The sequence below is a fragment of the Herpailurus yagouaroundi genome, unplaced genomic scaffold (assembly GCF_014898765.1).
Source record: "Herpailurus yagouaroundi ecotype Mexico unplaced genomic scaffold, PumYag 29, whole genome shotgun sequence".
Taxonomy (NCBI): Eukaryota; Metazoa; Chordata; class Mammalia; order Carnivora; family Felidae; genus Herpailurus; species Herpailurus yagouaroundi.
The window spans coordinates 46,016,884-46,036,776 of NW_024412377.1; the positions used below are offsets into that span (position 1 = coordinate 46,016,884).

The 19,893-nt window shown below is 40.8% G+C and overlaps 2 protein-coding genes across 3 annotated transcripts in view; one reads left to right on the forward strand and one right to left on the reverse strand.

The window, feature by feature from the left end:
* FAM114A2 (family with sequence similarity 114 member A2) overlaps positions 1–563 on the reverse strand; it is a 33,594-nt gene extending 33,031 nt beyond the window's left edge. The window contains exon 1 of the mRNA XM_040498338.1: positions 506–563. The gene's annotated coding sequence lies outside the window, so the exon portion shown is untranslated. The remainder of the gene's footprint in view (positions 1–505) is intronic.
* Positions 529–19,231, forward strand: MFAP3 (microfibril associated protein 3). 2 transcript variants are annotated; one of them, XM_040498368.1, is made up of 4 exons: positions 529–639; positions 8,730–8,815; positions 12,338–12,801; positions 15,059–19,231. In XM_040498368.1, the coding sequence occupies exons 3-4, from the start codon at positions 12,507–12,509 to the stop codon at positions 15,850–15,852; spliced, it is 1,089 nt and encodes a 362-aa protein (XP_040354302.1). In that variant the 5' UTR covers positions 529–639; positions 8,730–8,815; positions 12,338–12,506; the 3' UTR covers positions 15,853–19,231. The 2 variants fall into 2 exon arrangements, with proteins under 2 accessions (XP_040354302.1, XP_040354295.1); XM_040498361.1 differs by lacking the exon at positions 8,730–8,815 and having other exon boundaries at positions 530–639.
* The last annotated feature ends 662 nt before the right edge of the window (positions 19,232–19,893 follow it).

Consider the following 19,893-nt stretch of genomic DNA (forward strand, 5'->3'; position numbering starts at 1 on the left):
AGCTGCGTCTCCGTTTCCTCAACAGTAACACAGGCTACAACACCTGCCTGGCAGGGTTTCCTACAAAGGTTCCTCCACACGGGGTACGCGAAGGGCTCTCGGAACAGAGACTGGCACATAGGTAACAGTTGCTATTAGGACGGAGGCGGTGGTTGTGTCATTACTGTCATTATTAACACAGCTTTCTCTAGACGGACAGACAGCAGACGTCCTCACTTGTTCGCACACACAAGACCAGATCCCAAACCGGAGCTCTGGGATCAACAAGCACTCCCAACTTCTCCGACGCTGAAAACGACGAAGAGTTCCGCACACAAACGTAGCGCTTCAACAACCAAAGCGCTTTATAGGCTCCGCGTCCAGCCGTGGGGGGGCCGGCCGCCCAGCCCCAGGCCACCTCCTGCCCCTACCCAGCCACCTAGACCGCCCGGCCCCGAACCCCCAACCTCCGCACCCCGCCTGCCTCCTCCCTAGAAACCCACACCCACTCCCCAGCCACCCTCACCCGGACCACGGCTGCCGAAAAGCTGCTCCTGCTGCCCCGGAAGTAGTCTCTCAGCGCGGAGTTGGTCCCGCCTGCTTGAGAGCACTTCCGGGTCAAGCCACCGCTCGGGCAGGAACAAGCTGAGTGCCAGTCTGGTAAGTGAAGGCTCGGTCGGGGTCGTGCGACGGAGGCACTGGAGGTGCTGAGGCATGGGTTTGAGCCGGTGGGTCGGGGTCCGACGTGAAGGGGGATAGGATGTCCGCCGTCCTTTTGAACGCCAGGCCTGAGCTGCGGGAGTTCAGCCATCGTATGTTTACTGAGCATAAGCTACCTGCCAGGTACTACCCTGGGGGCCTGGGACACACTGGATTTCAAGCCGACTATGGCCCTGCGCCCTAGTAGTTGACATTCTGGAGCGAGGCCGACCTTAAACAAGTCAACAAGCAACACTCATATCTAAAATAGTAAATAAAAAGATCGTTGCGAGTACTTTAAAGAAAATTAAACAGCATAATGTGATGGAACAAAGGGAGTAATCCTTATGAAGATCTCGAGAGCATTTGAGGCAGAAGGAATAGCAAGTGCAAAGGCCTTATAGTGGTAACAAACTTAGCAAGGTCAAGGAAAAGAAAAAAGGCTACTGTTAACGGGCCCAAAAAGAGGAAGGAAAATGAGGCCAGAGACTTGAATGAGCCAAATCTTGTAGTGTCTATGAGCCAGTACAAGGAGTTTGACTTTTATTTGGAGAACATTTGGAAACAATTGAAGGTTTCTATGCAGAAGAGTGATATGCTCTGATTTATGACTTTAAGATTATAACTGACCATCAGAAAGATACATCTCTTCCGTTGTCTTTGAGCAGGGAGGATGCATGAAACTCGGACTAAAAGCCAGAAAAGCATTATAGACACCTTCATTGTATAGATGTGAAAAATTAAGTCCCAGAAAGGTGAAGGGATGTGGCCTTTTTAACAACCCGTCTTCCAGCTTCCATCTTGTTGCCTTCAGAATTAACATCTCAATGTCCATATATAATAATTGTCACTTCCTGAAACCATTCAGATTCCTTTGCTTTTGATGGTAGTTCTTTAAACTTAAGGGCATTGCTATCACCTGGTAGCTTGTTAAAAATGCCTATTCCAAAAAACAAACAAAAAACCCATAGAAGTATAAAATAGTTTCCTCTGATTTTCTGTGGCAATAGAAATTGCATGGAATTTGGGGTTTAAGTACGAAAATGAATTGGTAAGTCACTTAACCATGTCTTTAATCTTACACTTAAAATGTTGCTGCCAAAAAAAAAAAAAAAGTGGTGGGGGCCGCCTGGGTGGCTCAGTTGGTTAGGCAGCCGACTTCGGCTCAGGTCATGATCTCACAGTCTGTGGGTTCAAGCCCCACGTCGAACTCTGTGCTGACAGCTCAGAGCCTGGAGCTGATTGGGGTTCTCTGTCTGTCTGTCTGTCTGTCTCTCTCTCTCTCTCTCTCTCTGCCCTTTCCTCACGCATGCGCTCTCTCTCAAAAAATGAGCAAACATTTAAAAAAAATTTTTAAATGCTGCCACTGATAATTTTAGCAGCAGCTTTCAAACTTTCTGGTCTCAGGATCCCTTTACACTTTTAAAACTTACTAAGAACAAGGAGTTTGTGTGTGTGTTGTATCTATCAATATTCACCGTTTTAGATATCAAGACAACTTGCAAAAGTATATTTAAAAAAATGTGTTATGTGTTAAAATAGTATTTCTATGAACAATATTTTCCAAAACAAAAAATCATTAAGAATGCCATTGCTTTACATTTTTACAGCTCTTTTTAATATCTTCATAGAAGATAGCTAGATTCTCATATCTCCTTCTGCGTTCATTCTTTGTCATAGCACTCATCATGTAGCCTCTGGACAGTTGCACCATATTGGATGAGAATGAGAATGTAAAGGGAAATAAGATCCTAGTATTATTAGGAAAATCATTTTGGAGAAGTTTTAGGTACCCCAGAGGCCCTTGTACCACACTTTGAGAATCACTAGATTGCAATATTGTTAGGACAATCAAAGGAAATATGGGCTTGATTTGTAAGTCATTAAAACTACATGCACATTAAAAAGCAGATGCTCAGGCCTTGCCCTTAGAGATGCCAAATCAGTAAATCTGAGTGGGACCAACAAATCTTCATCTTTAACAAGCACCACAGATTAAGTTGATGTAAGTTCTCAAAAATCGCAGTTTGGGAAAACCAGTTAAAGACCAAATCCACTCTAGAGTGTTTCCCCCACTAAGATTTTAAAAGCTGTATTTCCATATCTTCAAAAATCTCCATTAATGCTTCCCAGAGTCTGAGACCAAAAAACAAACAAAAAAACAAAACCAAAGAAGTTTAAAATAGGTAGTTTCCTCTGATTTTCTGTGGCAATAGCAATTGCATGGAATTGGGGGTGTACATACGGAAAAGTGACTTAGTAAGTCACTTAACGTAAGTCTGGGACTCTGGAAAGTCAGTAAGAAATTTGTAGCAAGTGCCTTCCTGACCGCCAAGTTGATCGGGCATCGGAATTCAAAATGTTGAATCCCATGCTATGTCAAAGGCTGAGAAAGTTTTTAGACTCTCATCTTTAAGCTTACAGTCTTTTGGATAGATACATATCTGATAGAAGAAGGAAACTGATAAGTCTTACAATTGAATACTCTGTGTGTAGGTGACTTACAGAGCAAAAGAATTCATCCAAAATTAAGAGGGTAATGGTGACAATTTAAGTGAGAGGGCTTCTTGAACAAGGTGAAATTGGAGTCGGATACTGTAGAGGGTGGAATTTCCGCAGGAAGATATTGTTGGGGAGGGGCAGGAAATTTTAAGCAAAGGGGACAATTAGAACCAGAACTTTTTTTTTTTTTACATTAAGAAAACAATTTTATTTACAACAGTATCAAAAAGAAAAAATACATAGGAATCTTTAACAATATAGAACCAGACCTTTAAAATAAAAAGTTATTTGGAGACATTGGAGAGTAAAACAAGTATAGTTAAGGCTTTGAGCCATGACAAGAAGCTGGGAAGATTATAGGATTTAAGCAAAGAAGGGAATGATAGTGATAATCAGCCTCTAGATGAGGAAACAGACCACTATAGATCATAGCTGATTGGTGACAGAGGTGTAACTAAAAAACAGACTTCTAGATCCATTCATTCCTTCAGCAAACAATTATTCTGCACACAGGCACTATTGGGCTCCATCCAGCAACTTCTGTTCTGCCTCCTGAAACTTCCTGGAGAATTACGGATGCCTGACCAACATTTGAAGTTTATCTCTTGGGCAGTGGAAAATCAATAGATTTTTAAATCATCTTGACTTTCTTGGATGTGTGTTCAGGACCAGTTCTGAGAGGAGCAGTGTTTGGGGTAGGGTTGGAGTTAATGAGACCCATTTAGAAATTAAAAGAATAGTGTGGTACCCAGGTTAGGTAAAAGGACTGTGACCTTGGGTGGGACACCGTATGATTTAATTGAAAAACGCCTAGGAAGTGGAAAAATAATATCAATGGCATGTATTTATAATATACCCACATTCGTTCACAACTACTGTATGAGGTCACTACTCTTAAAATAACCTTGGGGGCGCCTGGGTGGCGCAGTCGGTTAAGCGTCCGACTTCAGCCAGGTCACGATCTCGCGGTCCGTGAGTTCGAGCCCCGCGTCAGGCTCTGGGCTGATGGCTCGGAGCCTGGAGCCTGTTTCCGATTCTGTGTCTCCCTCTCTCTCTGCCCCTCCCCTGTTCATGCTCTGTCTCTCTCTGTCCCAAATAAATAAATAAAAACGTTGAAAAAAATTAAAAAAAAAAAAAGAAAAAAAAATTAAAAAAAAAAAATAACCTTGTAGATGTGAAAACTAAGACCTCTCAAGCCATGGCTTCATCCAGGGATAAGATCAGGATGATCTTATAACTTTGATCTTGCAAAATTGAAAGGATTATATCGTGTGGCTATCATCTAAAATGGGTATACGCTGCACAAGTAGATGTAAGGGCGAGAATGAGAAGTTCTATTTTAGTTATATGGACTTTGATTTTTTGGACTATAGAAAAAAAAAAATTGGGTAAGGAGATCGTAAATCTAGGCCCCTGACATTGATCTTTGTCATTTGCATCCAGTAGCTCAGCAAATGCTTATGGCAGAAGGATGTAAGTCACGGTTACAGAAAATAATTGTGGGTTTAAAGCAAAGCTCCAATAAGTACAGAGGACGGTGTTTTTCAGTGGGCCAGAAAATATGCAGAAGTTTGAGCTGAGTGCCCAAATGCTAGCTATGAGGTGTGTGATGGCACTAAGATATCCTTGGGAGCATAAGGGCCATTTGAATTAGGAACTTTTCAGAAAATGACCCTCACCATGGTGATTTCTGTTTGAATATTACTAACCTTTCTATGTTTCAGATCTCTGTTTTTTATGTTTGTTTTTTGCAAAGGATGGAAGAGTGCTAAAAATCTATTCTTCATTTGCTTTTTCTCCCCCTTGCCAATTTGGAATGCCACTTTGACCATTGTGTGCCAGGCATGGGGAACTTCTCCATTTTTCAAGTGTAACAGTGCAGGCAGAGAAGAGTGGATGAGCTGTAAAGACAAGCTAGAGCACATTTAATTATGGAGAATAAAGCATTAATATCTCCGTATACTTAAAATCAATACCATCTGGGCATCAGTGTTTCCCTGCTTTGTGTTATCTCAGAACTATTTGTACAAATAGCAGTTTCTTCAGCCAACTTAATATTGAGCCACGAGAACAGAAATCAGCCACATTACTTCCTTATTTACTCCTGTTGAGAATTGGAGCAGGATGGAAATATTTCTTCTCTCAGAAGCTGGCAGAAAAAGCAACAGGGCAATCTGTTAGTCATGACAGCTTAAACGCTTTCTTTTCTTTTCTTTCTTTCTTATGATATAGCCATATTGAGAATGGTTCTGTCAGGTAAAATCATCTAAATTTCTGATTATTCATGATCCTAGAAAAGCTGATATTTTACTGTATCTAAAAGATGAAAAAGGAGTTAGATTAAATTTGAGTATCACTTTTCTATTATTCTTACTAATGCTGAAGGAAGGTAATAAAACATTCTACCAAGTGACTTCACCCACAAGCATAGCATAGGCCTTTTTAACTGTAAGAAGGTGGCACTTTGATTTTGCTTTTTGAACTCTCCTCTTAGCCTCCAAATGTCAGCTGCAGCATTAAGAAATAGTAGACATGGGCACCTGGGTGGCTCAGTCAGTTAAGCCTCCGACTTAAGCTCAGGTCATGGTCTCACGGGTTCATGAGTTTGAGCCCCACGTCGGCCTTTGTGCTGACAGCTCAGGGCCTGGAACTTGCTTCGGATTCTGTGTCTCCCTCTCTCTCTGCCCCTCCCCCCACCAATAAACATTAAAAATTTTTTTTAATTAAAAAAAAAAATGAAATAGCAAGTATGATATTATTATGGGAAGTCCCAAAACTAGTTCGTAAATTCCTGGACATCCCTTGCAGTACCCAGTATTTCATCTTGCACATGATGGGCCTGTGATTTAGCTGTTTGAAAATGCACCAGAATGAGTAGCATGGTCATAGTCCATGTAATTTTTGTTGAAAGTAGCAGACTGATTCTGACACAAGTAAAAGGAAATTTAATATGAAGAGTTATTCTGATCCTAAGGGTGATTTGTTCCTTTACTCTTTTTTCTGCTTCTGTCACCGTCTTGGACCCATCCATACCTTTGCCACTTTTTTCTCTCCCAGCTGCTCAACAGCATCTTATTTGCAAATGGGTTGTGTCCTTTAGTAGCTCAGACTAGAAATACTTTGTGTTTGGGATGTCCATGGTAGGAGCACGAAGTGCCTGGGCTGAGTCTGCCTTTATTGACCAGACATATTGCTCTCCTGGCACAAAATCAGCGTACCAGGCTACTTCTGCCACCTTAGACTTTGACCTAAGGGCAGTTTAAGGGTGTTCATAGTGTTTTTCTAAACCCTGTCTTGTAGGTTTCTTGAAACTTCTAGTAAAGGCAAATGGTTGTGTCTGTACAGAACAGAACCATAAATCTCGGCCACATGGGCAGCTGGAGCACTGCACTCAGGTGTACAAAGAGGAGAGGAGGTGGAAATCCACAATGAGGATTACCAGGTAGCCACAGCCACACTTTAATCACTTTTGCTGAATTTAATCTTTTTTCTCCTACTTAACCATTTCTCCATTTCCTTTCTTGTTTTTACACTCAGTCTTAATTTTTGTGGATTTAATTTTGAAAGAAACTGAATAAAGACGTTTTTTTCTTTAAAAAAAAAAGTCACATTGGAGGAAGGAAGCAGAATTTTGTCAGGAGCCAGAGCAGCACTTCAGTCAGTCTCTTTCTTTTCCCCTCTGCTCTCCTTCCCATCCCCCTCCACTACCCCCCACCCCCCACTCCCCCATCTCTCTCTTTCTCCATCCCTGTTGTCCTGTCTCTCTGCTTTTCTTTGTATGTGGCCCAAACTGGACTGCCTCGACCCCTTCTCTTCCTCACATTGGCCCTAACCCGGCCACTGTGTCTCAATTCTAAATTCCAAGATCAAAGCTTCTCGTTAGTTAGTCAGCCAAAGGGTTGACTTCCTCCAAGGCCCCAGAACATAGAGGCAGGTCTCACAAAAGGGAAGGGTAAGCTAGGCACATCACAACCAAGATTCTTGGCCACAAACTCAGAGTGCATAAAAACAATGTAATGTATCTTGGCTGGACTCCAGGTTCAGTTTACAGTGCCTGTTTGAGCCATATTATTGCAGAATAGTATTTGCCATGAGCAGAAGAAAAATGTGAAATTTAATTTTTTTTTTCAACGTTTATTTATTTTTGGGACAGAGAGAGACAGAGCATGAACAGGGGAGGGGCAGAGAGAGAGGAAGACACAGAATCGGAAACAGGCTCCAGGCTCTGAGCCGTCAGCCCAGAGCCTGACGCGGGGCTCGAACTCACGGACCGCGAGATCGTGACCTGGCTGAAGTCGGACGCTTAACCGACTGCGCCACCCAGGTGCCCCTGAAATTTAAAGTTACAGATTGAAATTACATAATAATGTCTCCCCTCTCCAACATTTTTATTTTTTTTTATTTTTTCTAATATTTATTTATTTTTGGGAGAGCGTAAGTGGGGGAGGGGCAGAGAGGAGGACAGAGGGTCCAAAGTGGGCTCTGTGCTGACAGGCTGACAGCAGCGAGCCCCATGTGGGGCTCAAACTCACGAACTGCAGGATCATGACCTGAGCAGAAAACAGAGGGACACTCAACAGGCTGAGCCACCCAGGCGCCCCACCTCTCCAAGATTTTTAAATGGTTGCATAGTATTCTGAGTAGAAGTGTTTCATTTATCTTAAATAATGATTTTACCATCAGCTGTAGATTTTAGCACAGTATCTGAAAGGACAATCGGTAATAATAACTAGAGGGGTGCCTGGGTAGCTCCAGATGGTTAAGCATCTGACTCTTGATTTCGGCTCAGGTCCTGATCTCGCAGTTTCCTGAGTTCAAGCCCAGCATGGGGCTCTGTGCTGACAGCGTGGAGCCTGTTTAGGATTCTTCCTCTTTCTCTGCCCTGCCCACTTGCACACTGTCTGACTCTCAAAATAATAAATAAACTTAAAAAAAATTAACTAGAGGTTATTTAGTAATTACTACTACCAGACTCTGCTTTATATATACTATTTTCTTCAAGCCTCACAATAGTCCAATAAGAACAGGTACTATTATTTTCCCTATTTTAAAGATGAGGGCACTGGGGCACAGAGAGATTTGGTCATTTACAAAAGTTGCAGGGCTGGTTAGAGTCCATCAGGATTCAAATCCAGGAAATCTGGCTCTAGAGACTGTTCTCTGAACTTCTCTCTGTTATCCTGCCTTTCTCAGAAGTCTGCAATTATGTTGATCCAGGGTAACCTAAGTCCAGAATAGAAAGTGAGTAATAGTTCTCTCTTATTGGAAGTGTTCAAACAGCCTGCAGCACCATTAGGCAATGCTGTCGTAGAGGAAATAAGGAAGTGTAGTCCTAGTCTCTGGATGCCAGTCCATGGATCCTCTGCCTCAAGATCATCCAGGGAGCTAATTAGACACCATAAATTCCAAGTTCCAAGTCCAGAGGTTCTTACTAGGTCTGGGGCGGGACCCAGGAATCTATATTTTTAACAAGCTCTGTGGATATTAGTAGTCAACCTGGCTTAGATACTGTGGGCTTATAATCTTTTATCCCTACTATTATCTCCTAGGACAAGATGGCGATGAAGACTTTGGGAGTTGGGGTTGACTTAAGGACTGCCTTTAGCCACTATGCCTCTCAAGTTCTCTGGACATTGTTAGTATCGGCCGTCTCAGAATATAATAAGTGCTAGTAAATGCACGTCAGTTTGAATAATTATCCCTGTTGCATAACATTCTTCAATTTACAAATATACATCGCACACTATCAAATTTAAACTAATCTCCATGAGTAAATATTTATTGAACATGTGCTAGTTTTGAGGTATAGCAATAAAAATATAGTCCTTTGCTTAAGGAACTGACTCATAGGTGAGATGAGGTGGACTCCCTAGCAATACAAGCAGTGCATACCAAAGCCGGTCAGTAGTGTAATGGTGAGAACTACAGGGGCTTGGGGGAAAGCCACCCTGCGTCCAGGCATACTCTGGATTCATGTGGAATGGAGAGCCAGCACTGGAGAGGAGACCCAGGGAAGCTGCATGAAGGGATTCCACACAGCAATAACACTGCCAGGACACCGCTTGCCCCACAGCCCTCCATATAGAGGCTATTTATTCTTCCAAAGCTGCTGCATCTCAGTAGGGAGAGGGAATCCATTTTCTTCTGGTTCCAGTGTCTTCTACTCTAGCTGCATTGATCCTGGGAGGACATGACCTTTCCTACAGGTGATCTACCCCACTCTTGAGCTTCCAAGCTATTTGATCCCTTCATCTTGGACACTGGTCTTCTTCATCACTTCAGGCTCCTATTCCAGTTCCCAAAGTCCACCTCCAGTTTTGCTGTTGGCCCAGACTGCTTCCCGAATCAGGAAGCTGACCCAGCACACTGTCCACCCTTTCTCATTACACCACCTGTAGCTCTTTCTCCTGAACACCTCCTAACCAGTGATCCCTCTGCTTTTTCCCTGTCCCTTTACTAGGACACTTCTTTTCCATTCACAATCCCTATTTATCCCTCACGTACTGTTGCACACCTCACTTTCTCAAGAAGGCTTTCCCTGACAAGGTTAGCTCCCCACATTGGGTACTTCTGTAGCATCCTGTACTTTCTCTTGGGCAGCATTTACCATATTTTGTCTGTAATTAGTGTCTATGTCCCCTGCCAGACTGAGCTCCATGAAGTCAGAGGTGGTGTCTGTAATACATAGAAAGTGCTCCATGGATGCAAGAGAATAGATGAAAATGTATACCTCTAGTCTAAAATTGTGGTTCTGAACTCAGTGGTGGAACCAGTGGGAAAGAGGAGGAGGATGGCTGGATAAGAAATGAGGTAGTATTAGAATGAAGTGGAGTTGTGGGTGTTTTATTTGTTTTGTTTTGTTTTTCCTGACAAAGAGAGGAGGCCTCTGGCTCAGAGCCTTTAGCAGACAGCAGTTAATAACACTGCTTTGTTTTCATCACGTTTATGTGTACAGTTACTTTTATTTACAGATGTGATATAGACTCTCCTTTTAAAATAAATGATTTAATCATATGCAGGATTTAAGAAACAAAACAGATGAGCATAGGAGAAGGGAAGGAAAAATAAGATAAAAACAGGGAAGCAAACCATAAGAGACTCTTAAATACAAAGAACAAACAGTTGCTGGAGGGGTGTTGGGTGGGGGGATGGGCTAAATGTGTGATGGGCATTAAGGAGGGTACTTGTTGGTATGAGCACTGGGTGTTATATGTTAGTGCTGAATCACTGGGTTCTACTCCTGAAGCCATTATTACACCATATAGTAACTAGAATTTAAATAAAAAATTTAAAAAATAATTTAAAAAATGTATGAAAGCAAAATAATGAGTTGACTTAAAGAAAAAGCATAAATAATAATAATAATTTTGTATACTGATGTTGAAAAAAAAAAATGGCCAGTAGAAGAAAGGAATGAAATTAGGAAAATGCTGACTTGGATGCAGCCACAGGAACTCTTGATGACAGTCCTAGGGAAGACTGGAGCACTTTTTCAGCACAGTCGTTTCCTATCACCATTGAGAACCCATCATCTAGAATAAAGGACAAAAATCATGTCCACTGGTTGTTGTATGTATTGTACTGAAAAAGAGCTTGGGAGCTCACACGTCAGGGCCCAGCACAGTGCCTGGCTTATGACAGTCGCTCAATAAATGTGATTTCCATTGTTTCTACTCACCACTCTGTCCCACTAGAGACCAGGATTCTCCTGCTAACATATAGGATAGCCTAAAGGAGCACGTCACTGACATGAATGGATTAAATCACATAATTTCCAAAATCCCCTCCAATGCCCAAGGTGTTTCCTTTAGTGTCATTTTATTTGGGTTTGGGAAGGAAATAGAAGTAAACACATGTGTTCAATCTATGTATAGCAAAGTCTGAAGTCCTTCGTTTTACTCTAAATAGTCCGTTCTTAAATGTTAAAGATATAGCAAGATTTAGAAAATTATTATTATTATTCAGCCAACCTTTCAAGGGCTAATGAAAATTAAATGACATTTACAACTTACTATGATTCAGACTTTGAGGAGTTTAATGGCTAAATACAATGATCCATTGCTTTTTATGTTCTGTGATCAAGCAGCCTTTGTGTAAGTATAAAGGGGAGTCATTTCCAAAACTAATTATTTTGGGCCTTTGTAAGAAATAAAGCTAGGCATTTCATCCTGTCTTTTAAAGAAATAGAAGTTGAAATTTTTCTTTGAGAGTCATTGATTTAAAAGAGGAACCAGATTAACAGGAAGATGATCATAATCACATAAACTCTTAGACTGGGATATTTTGTTCTTTGTTCATGGTATTTTGTTTGTCTGGCAATCTTTCCCTGTACTTTATATTTGCATTTCGACCAAGTAGATATTTAAGATGTCAATTCCTCCCTTAGCTTATTTGGCAGACTTTGAGCTAAAACTTGGTATTCTCACAAACTGTTAAATATGCTGTATTTTGCCTCTTGATATCAAAGAAACTATTAATGGGAAATTCTTTTGTCTAACATTCTTGCTCAAGAGGGAGATCCTAAAGCCTCAGAAGTCAATAACTGTGTATGTAGTAGTACGGTTTTCTTTCTAATATTGAAACAAACAAAAAAACTACCTTAAGTATCCCTGCATTATTTAAAGCTAATATTTTATGTACTTGGATTGCTCAAATTTTGAGCTCCAGGCTCATGATTATAATGTACCAGTTGATTTACATTATTGATATAACAACAGATGGTAATGACGCAGGTTGAAATAAAAGATCATTAAGCTAAATATTTTAGCTTTCATTGGCTCCCTGTTGCCTAAGATTTGTCAGAGTGAAATAGAATCACAGCCTTTCAGAACTAGAAGAGTCTTTAGAGAGGTCTCATCTAGTCTTTGATTTGACGGATGAGAAAACGGCTGAGGGAGAATACTACTTGCCAAGGTCTTATTGCTTGTTAGTAGCAAAGCTAGGACCAGAATCTAGGTCTGCCTGCCATTTCCTAATTCAGTGCTTTTTTCTACTGTCTCTCTGAGATTTTTAGGTGGGTGTTCTTTCTTTCTGTTTTGTTCCCTGATGTCAGTGCCAATTATTCTAATCAATTTCACATCTCTTCTTTTCTAGAACATAGACTTTCACCCTGTTGTGAGTCTTTGTTGGCTAAACTTTATATCTGGCTTTCTTTTAGGTTGGTCTCCACTCACATCTTTTAATCTTGAAGATTTCAAAATACAGCGGAATCTCCCACTTTTTTGGAAAACTCCAATACCAAGCCATAAATTACCCACCGTGCTCTTGTTATAGTATAGAAGCTTTTGAGTTCTCCAAATCTAAACAAGATTTTCTCCCATTTTTCCATGAAGCCACATTGTTGTTTATTCACTTTAGTGGCGAGTGTTATTGTGCCAGCAGCTTTTGTTTTGGAAGATGTAGGCTTCAACCAAATGGCCCCACTGGGAACAAATCATAGCTCTTTCAATTCATCATTTCCTCCAAGCTTTGAACTCTCAGCAGGTTCCCACTCAGGAGACGATGTTATCATAGCCAAAGAGGGAACTAGTGTTTCAATTGAGTGTCTTCTCACAGTCGACCACTATGAAGATGTCCGTTGGTACAACTCAAAAGGACAGCAACTGGACGGCAGAGGCAGAGGTAACTAATCAAGGTTACTCATTTCCTGTTACTTCTGTCTTCTTGGTTGTATGACATGTTCCACAAAGAAAGCTCAATGATGTGCCATGGGAATAGTTAAAACTTTTGGAAGGCCTGGAGTATTTCTGATAGGTATTAGAGAAAGCAAAATAATTATAATTGCTTAACCAGAAGAAGAAAGAATAGTTGTAAATTTAAAAGGTGTTCACATGTGGAGCACGTGGGTGGCTCAATTGGTTGAGCGTCCGACTTGGCTCAGGTCATGATCTCATAGTTCATGAGTTCGAGCCCCACATCCGGCTCTGGGCTGATAGCTCAGACCTTGGAACCTGCCTCAGATTCTGCCGTCTCCCTCTCTCTCTGCCCCTCCCCCGCTCATGCTCACATGCGCACACTCTCATAAATAAATAAACATTAAAAAAAATTTTTTTAAGGTGTTCACTTGATGACAAGGAGCTATTGTCTCTCCTCTTGCTGAGCTGGTTTCCTTATTCATTGAAGGTAGACTACATCAGGGCTGCTGTAGACAGCTGTACAGGCTACGCACCGCACAACCCCTTTGACCTAGACTGTATTGTGCACAATACAGTGTGGTAGCCCTATGTGCATACAACAGGAAGGGGGTTGGCTAAGCTTAAGTAAGTTTGTCATAAATTTTAAAATTTTGTTTGGAAATGAGTTACTAAATATTTTAGAGAAAATCCAGGATGTTTTTTTTTTTTTTAAGATTATAGCTCTGTGCATAAAACTTAAAGTCCCTCTGAGAATTAGAAGGGCACGGAGGAGGAGCTCTGGAAGCCCTTCCAGCTCAATTTTTTTCATGCTATACCTTAATTTATTTGAAAACAGGAGATCTTCTCTTGTATTTTTTGCCTCTCAGTCTTAAAAATCGCCCAAACAGCATAATCGACCAAGGTGTCATTTTTGACAGGTTTTTATTTGATTGTGCTGTTAGTAAACCTGTGAACACATCTTAGAGCACTATTTCCTTAACTGGTATTCTACTGGAAAGATCTTTTTAAAGACTACTTGCATTAAAGTACCTCAAAAAGAAATCACCATGAAAATCAATGGGGTAAAGATTAAATTCTGGGATACTCACAAGCTACACTTTCAGAAAAGGCCCTTCTTGTCTTTTTTGCTAGAAAGCTACTCTCACCTCTTGGAATATAAAGGATATTTGCTTATTCATATTAGAATGGAAAATGGAAGAAGAGACAGATGGTGTTTTCTTTTAAAGTCTACGCTAAACATTTTAACTTTCTATAAACTGAATAACTGGCCACCAAGGGATTGAAGAGTTTGAACTGTTAGAACAGAACATTTTTAATCGGCTTCTGAAGAATGTAGATCTATTGAATCGGGATCTCTAGAGTGGTGCCCAGAATGTGTATTTTGAACATGATTTAGGGTTTCACATATGGACCCATTCGTCTAGACTGTTATTTCCTTTGGCTCTAGGATCCAGACCAAACGCGTGTGAGATTTGAATTATTCAGTCAGTGTGATCATTACAGCCTGAATGCATAAACAAAGCCTAGGTTAGCAGGAGACCAGCCGAGTGGAATGGCAGTTTCATTTTCCTGTTTTGCCTTTACTTTGAAAACCACCAGCATCTATCATTGATGCTTTCAGTAACAGCCCTGGAAAATTTTATTAAGTTTTATGAATCTCTAGTGAGAGGAGTTTAAAGAGCATGTCAGTCTAGTATAAGGTTCATAAATCTTGAGCTATTATCAGCAAGTAAGCTGGAGAGTTTACATTGTGGTCGTAGTACAGTGGCTGATGAATGGAGTGTATGTACTTCATCATACTTTGGATTCATAGGATATCCTTCTCATAGCTCCCAAGTTCGTAGAACAGCAGCTTGTGGAATAATGAATATATTCATAGCTACATATTTCTCTTTTTTTTTTTTTATGTTAGGTTAGTGATGGCTCCTAAATGTAACTGTAGAATTTAGATAAATTTTGATGACAATAAAAATGGGCATAATCCAGAGTGCTTACTAATTGATGTGCCATTCATGTCAGGAAGGAAGACTTTGATTCCCTTTTTTAAGTTCCGGGCTGTTTAAATTCCTACTGTGGACATAAAAGTCTGCCCTTTCTTACATGATGTATACAAGTAGCAGAACCTAATAGAAGACTTGAGTTAAGGCACTCTCATGAAGAGACGGAGTATTGGTAAGGTGGTCGGCATATTTAGCAGTAATATTCTTTATGCTGTAATTTTTTTGTGTCTGTTGGGTTATCAGGTGGAAAATGGTTGGTTTCTGATAACTTCCTGAATATCACCAGCGTAGCCTTCGATGACCGAGGGCTCTACACGTGTTTCACCGCCTCTCCAATTCGTGCCTCCTACTCCGTCACCCTGCGCGTTATCTTCACCTCAGGAGACATGAGTGTCTACTACATGGTTGTTTGCCTCATTGCCTTTACCATCACCCTCATCTTGAACGTCACGCGGCTGTGCATGATGAGCAGCCATCTTCGTAAGACAGAGAAGGCCATCAACGAATTCTTCAGAACTGAAGGGGCCGAGAAGCTGCAGAAGGCCTTTGAGATTGCAAAGCGCATCCCCATCATCACGTCAGCCAAAACTCTGGAGCTCGCCAAAGTCACACAATTTAAGACCATGGAGTTTGCCCGTTATATCGAAGAGCTGGCAAGAAGCGTCCCTCTTCCGCCCCTTATTCTAAACTGTCGGGCCTTCGTTGAGGAGATGTTCGAGGCCGTGCGAGTGGACGACCCTGATGACATGGGAGAAAGAATTAAAGAGAGACCTGCCTTGAACGCTCAAGGTGGCATCTATGTCATTAACCCAGAGATGGGCCGGAGTAATTCACCGGGAGGAGACTCGGATGACGGTTCTCTGAATGAACAAGGCCAGGAAATAGCAGTTCAGGTTTCTGTCCACCTTCAGTCAGAAACCAAAAGTATTGATACAGATTCCCAAGACAGCAGTCATTTCAGCCCACCTGATGATACAGGATCTGCCGAATTGAACTCTTACTCCAAAGATGGGACATATGAAAGCCATCAGCTGTGAGCTATCCCAGTACCTACGAAAACTGCTCTCACAAGAGGAACTTGTTTCATGCAGGAAGTAACATTTTTACCAAAAGATGACTGGGGTTTTCCCTCTTGTTAATATTAAGCACATCAGAATGTGAACTATTGCCAAAATCTTTGTAAAATTTTCTGTGTTTTTCATATCTATTTCTTAGTCATGTTTCTGGAGCTTGATTAAGTGACACGTGTTAAGATTTAAAGGAGCCTGAGAGAGAAACAAAATGGAGAAAATACCACACTAAAAGTTCCATGGCTTCTCTTCTGGTCATGCTTCATCCAGCGGTTAGGGCTGACATCTTGAGGTCTCAGTTTTCCCACCAATAAGACGAGGGATTTGCATTAGGTATCTAAAGTCATTTGTAGCCCTGTAACTTCTTACCTGTCCCCTTTAAACCAACAGAATTATCAGCACATCTCTAAATAAACCCTTCCCTAGACTTTAAGTCCTTTTTATGGAAAGGACCAAGCTCAGACTTTATTTTGTGATTTAGATTCCCACACCGATGCCGTGGCGCATAGAGGTCTGGGTGTTTTTCAGATATTTCACCATGTGGAGTGTGCAATTGTATGTGCTAGGTTGAATCTCTTTAGTGTCACCCATGTTTGTATTACACAGATATCAGGGAGCTAACTGTTCATTAATAAACTACTTTCCATGAGTACATTGGTCCTTTTGGGGAGTGTAGCATGTCTTTTTAACTTATCGAAGCAGCATTTAGTTTATTGAGCTGGCAGTGATTTCCCAACTGATCTCCAAAAGTGAGCAATTTGTTCTTAAGGAATAATGTCTTCAGTGCTTTTAGAATAAGGAACAACATCAGATCACCTATCCTCTATTTCTGGTAAATCATGGATTTTGACATTTCTGTTCATAGAATTTCTCAGGCTTTCCATTTTTGAAAGTTCTGGACTCTGTAATGGGGTTCTGTATTTGGGATCCCATTCCAGGGGGAAACTCAGAGCTGGGTTCCTCTTGAGACTTCTGTCAACACCCTTGCCCTCCTTGATCGTAAATATGGTGCTAAAGGCTGCATGCCTCCTTGTTTGTTTGGTTTGTTTTTTAATATTGTTGGCGTTTTTATTTTTGTGTACTTCAGATGTAGAATTCTGAGCTAGGACTGCTTTTGTGGTCTTTCTGAGAAGCACTAACCTGAAATAAGATTAGATAATGGTGTGTGGTATCTGTGAGTATATTAAATATGTAGACATAGATGTAGGTACCAGTGTATAGATATATACAAACACACAAATGATCTAGATACAAAGAGGGAGAAAAATTATGGATGGGGCCACCTGATTCAGCTGTGTATAATGAACACTTAAGACCGTATTTCTTGCCTGGCTGAGGCCTGATACAATAGAATTGTAAATACTCTTCAGAATAATTTCCTCAGCTACAGGAAGCTTGGTGTCATATGATTTTTAAGAACTTGGCTGTGGAGCTCCATTTGGTGCTTCATGTGTCTTCATTTGGCTTCTGATTATCGAAGCATTCCTTGAACTAGAGGTTCCTGAGGGAAATGTTCAGAGGAGGTTTTATCAGGATTTTAATTTAAGGTTTCGTATGGAGGAAAGCGAGGAGATAGAGAGCATAACCAGATAGAACTCATACCTCCCTTTGTCCAGCCTTATCGGAAGTAATACATCTCTTCTGGATAGCGTGAATGAATCAATGTGTAGTTTTATCAGATGGCATTACGGATAAAGATGATAATGCTGCCTTTTCTGTCTCTCAGGCTGTTTCCATGGAAACCTCCAGAGCCAAACAAAAGCTACCAATCATTTAGCCAAAGCTTGCCTTGGCTCGTAAACCTGCATGTCTTTAAGGAATGCTGTTTTCATACCTTTGGCTGTGAGAGCAAGGGCTCCTCACCGTACTCTAGATTATAGAACACTTTTTGCCTTCCCAGGCTGTTTCTTTTGAGAAATTAAAAATGCTAAAAGTCCCTTGTCTGAGGTCTGTTCCCTGAACATCCCTCCGATCTTCAGATAGTACCTCCAGCCCCATCCCAGTATAGCGACTTTGCAGTCATCTAGACTCATGTTAAAAAGAGAATGGATTTATCCCACCACCTGTTCTCATGATGGACATGAGCGTCTGGAACCATAGACATATTTAATGGTCACAGCCCTGGGAAACAGGACTTTGGAAAAATATAATAAATAATGAAAAAAATCGATATGTTTACACAAATACTGTATAACAATTAGGTATAGGCTACTCCAGTTTGTTCTGGTTAGATTATTTTAGAAACACAGTGGTGATTTAATTTGGTGGCCAAAGTAATTGGATCACTTTGGATATTCCAGATTATGGTGCCAGTGGTAAAGAATTACAGCAGTCAGAATTTAATTGGAGTTGGTCTTACTTTCTAAAGCTAGTTTCCAAGAGGAAGAAAACGACACATTAATATTTTCTGTATCTAATCAAATACTCTTCATATATAATTAATAGTCTCATGTTCTGTTTTTATAAAATCCTTAACCTTTTGAACTTAAACTACAGTCTAAAAGTCTTTTGACAACTGTGGTGTAATTAATCTTTTGTTTCACTGGATTTTATGGTTAGTGAAAATGTCTTTACTCAGCAAATGTATTTAAATAGTTCTCTCATCTCATTTATAAATTTTGTATTGTGACTTACCTTATTGTCCTTATGAAATGACAGGATGGCTTTGTGAAATAAATTTACCAAAAATAGATATGTCAACATTTTTATAGATTCTTTGCCAGCTGAAACCAGACAGGCATCTTTTGAGTTGATACCCCCGTTGAGTTTTAGCCTATCCTCAAAGTTGAATCTGTTTTGATAGTTAAACTCTTGATTCAGAACCAGTGAGCACTTATATTTACTACCAATTACCTTGATATAAATACCTTAGGAGTTGCTGATCTGGAATGGTGAAAAGGTTCCTGGCTTCTTTGCCTCGCTTAGCATGCATTTTGAAATCAAAGCACGCTGCTTTCTGTGTGGTCCTCCAGCCTCAGTGAACCCCTGGTGCAGTCCTCTCCATGTCCTCCCTGCATGTAGTTTCACCCTAGATCAGACTCTGTCTCCCTTGTCCCAGAGTGTCACGGGAGCATGGCATGCTTGTTTTCCAGAGCACAGCCGGTCATGGGTGCTAGCGTTGTCTCCACACACCAGCACTTCTCACACAAGTATATCATAATTCCTGAGTCACCAGTAAGAGAACACAGCCTTTTCTCATATAGGTCGGGAATTTTGAAAATGCTCATGTTTATACATAAACTCCTAGCTTCTCAATGTTCTCAACATTTCATAAAAGTGCATATTATTTCATATGGTTCAGATGATGTTTGAATGGTTACCATTTTAATAAATACTTACATTATAATTTTGTCCTTTCTTTAAAAAAAGTCATGCTTGAGGGGCGCCTGGGTGGCGCAGTCGGTTAAGCGTCTGACTTCAGCCAGGTCACGATCTCGCGGTCCGTGAGTTCGAGCCCCGCGTCGGGCTCTGGGCTGATGGCTCAGAGCCTGGAGCCTGGTTCCGATTCTGTGTCTCCCTCTCTCTCTGCCCCTCCCCCGTTCATGCTCTGTCTCTCTCTGTCCCAAAAATAAATAAACGTTGAAAAAAAAAATTTTTTTTTAAAAGTCATGCTTGAATATAATTTATTAAATGTTCAATGGACTGTTATTTCATTTGTCTGAAATCTATCATGATCTTCATTTTTATGTGTGATGGAACTTGATGTTAATGATTTCAAACAGGAGTCAAAATGAATTCAACTTGGATTCTACCATGGCTCTGCATTTTAATTTTACAAATACTTAATATGCATCTACGTGTTTTTGATACTATGGGCCATATTGAGATGGGTGTCTTGCCCACAGTTACCATGAAGATGCAGTTACCAGACCAACTGTAGCAATTATTCACTTCTGAGATAAAGCATTCCTGACAAAGACAAGAGCTTGAGCAAAGACCTAAAGAGGCTTTAGCACGTTTTGGAAAACATGATTGGTATGTAAGGTCTGGTAAGATTTGGCACGTGGG

Excerpts from the sequence above, each read along its gene's own strand:
- MFAP3 (XM_040498368.1), top strand. The coding sequence starts at position 12,507 with ATGAAGCCACATTGTTGTTTATTCACTTTAGTGGCGAGTGTTATTGTG. Across the intron at positions 12,802-15,058 it reads ACTGGACGGCAGAGGCAGAG|GTGGAAAATGGTTGGTTTCT; the intron begins GTAACTAATCAA and ends TTGGGTTATCAG.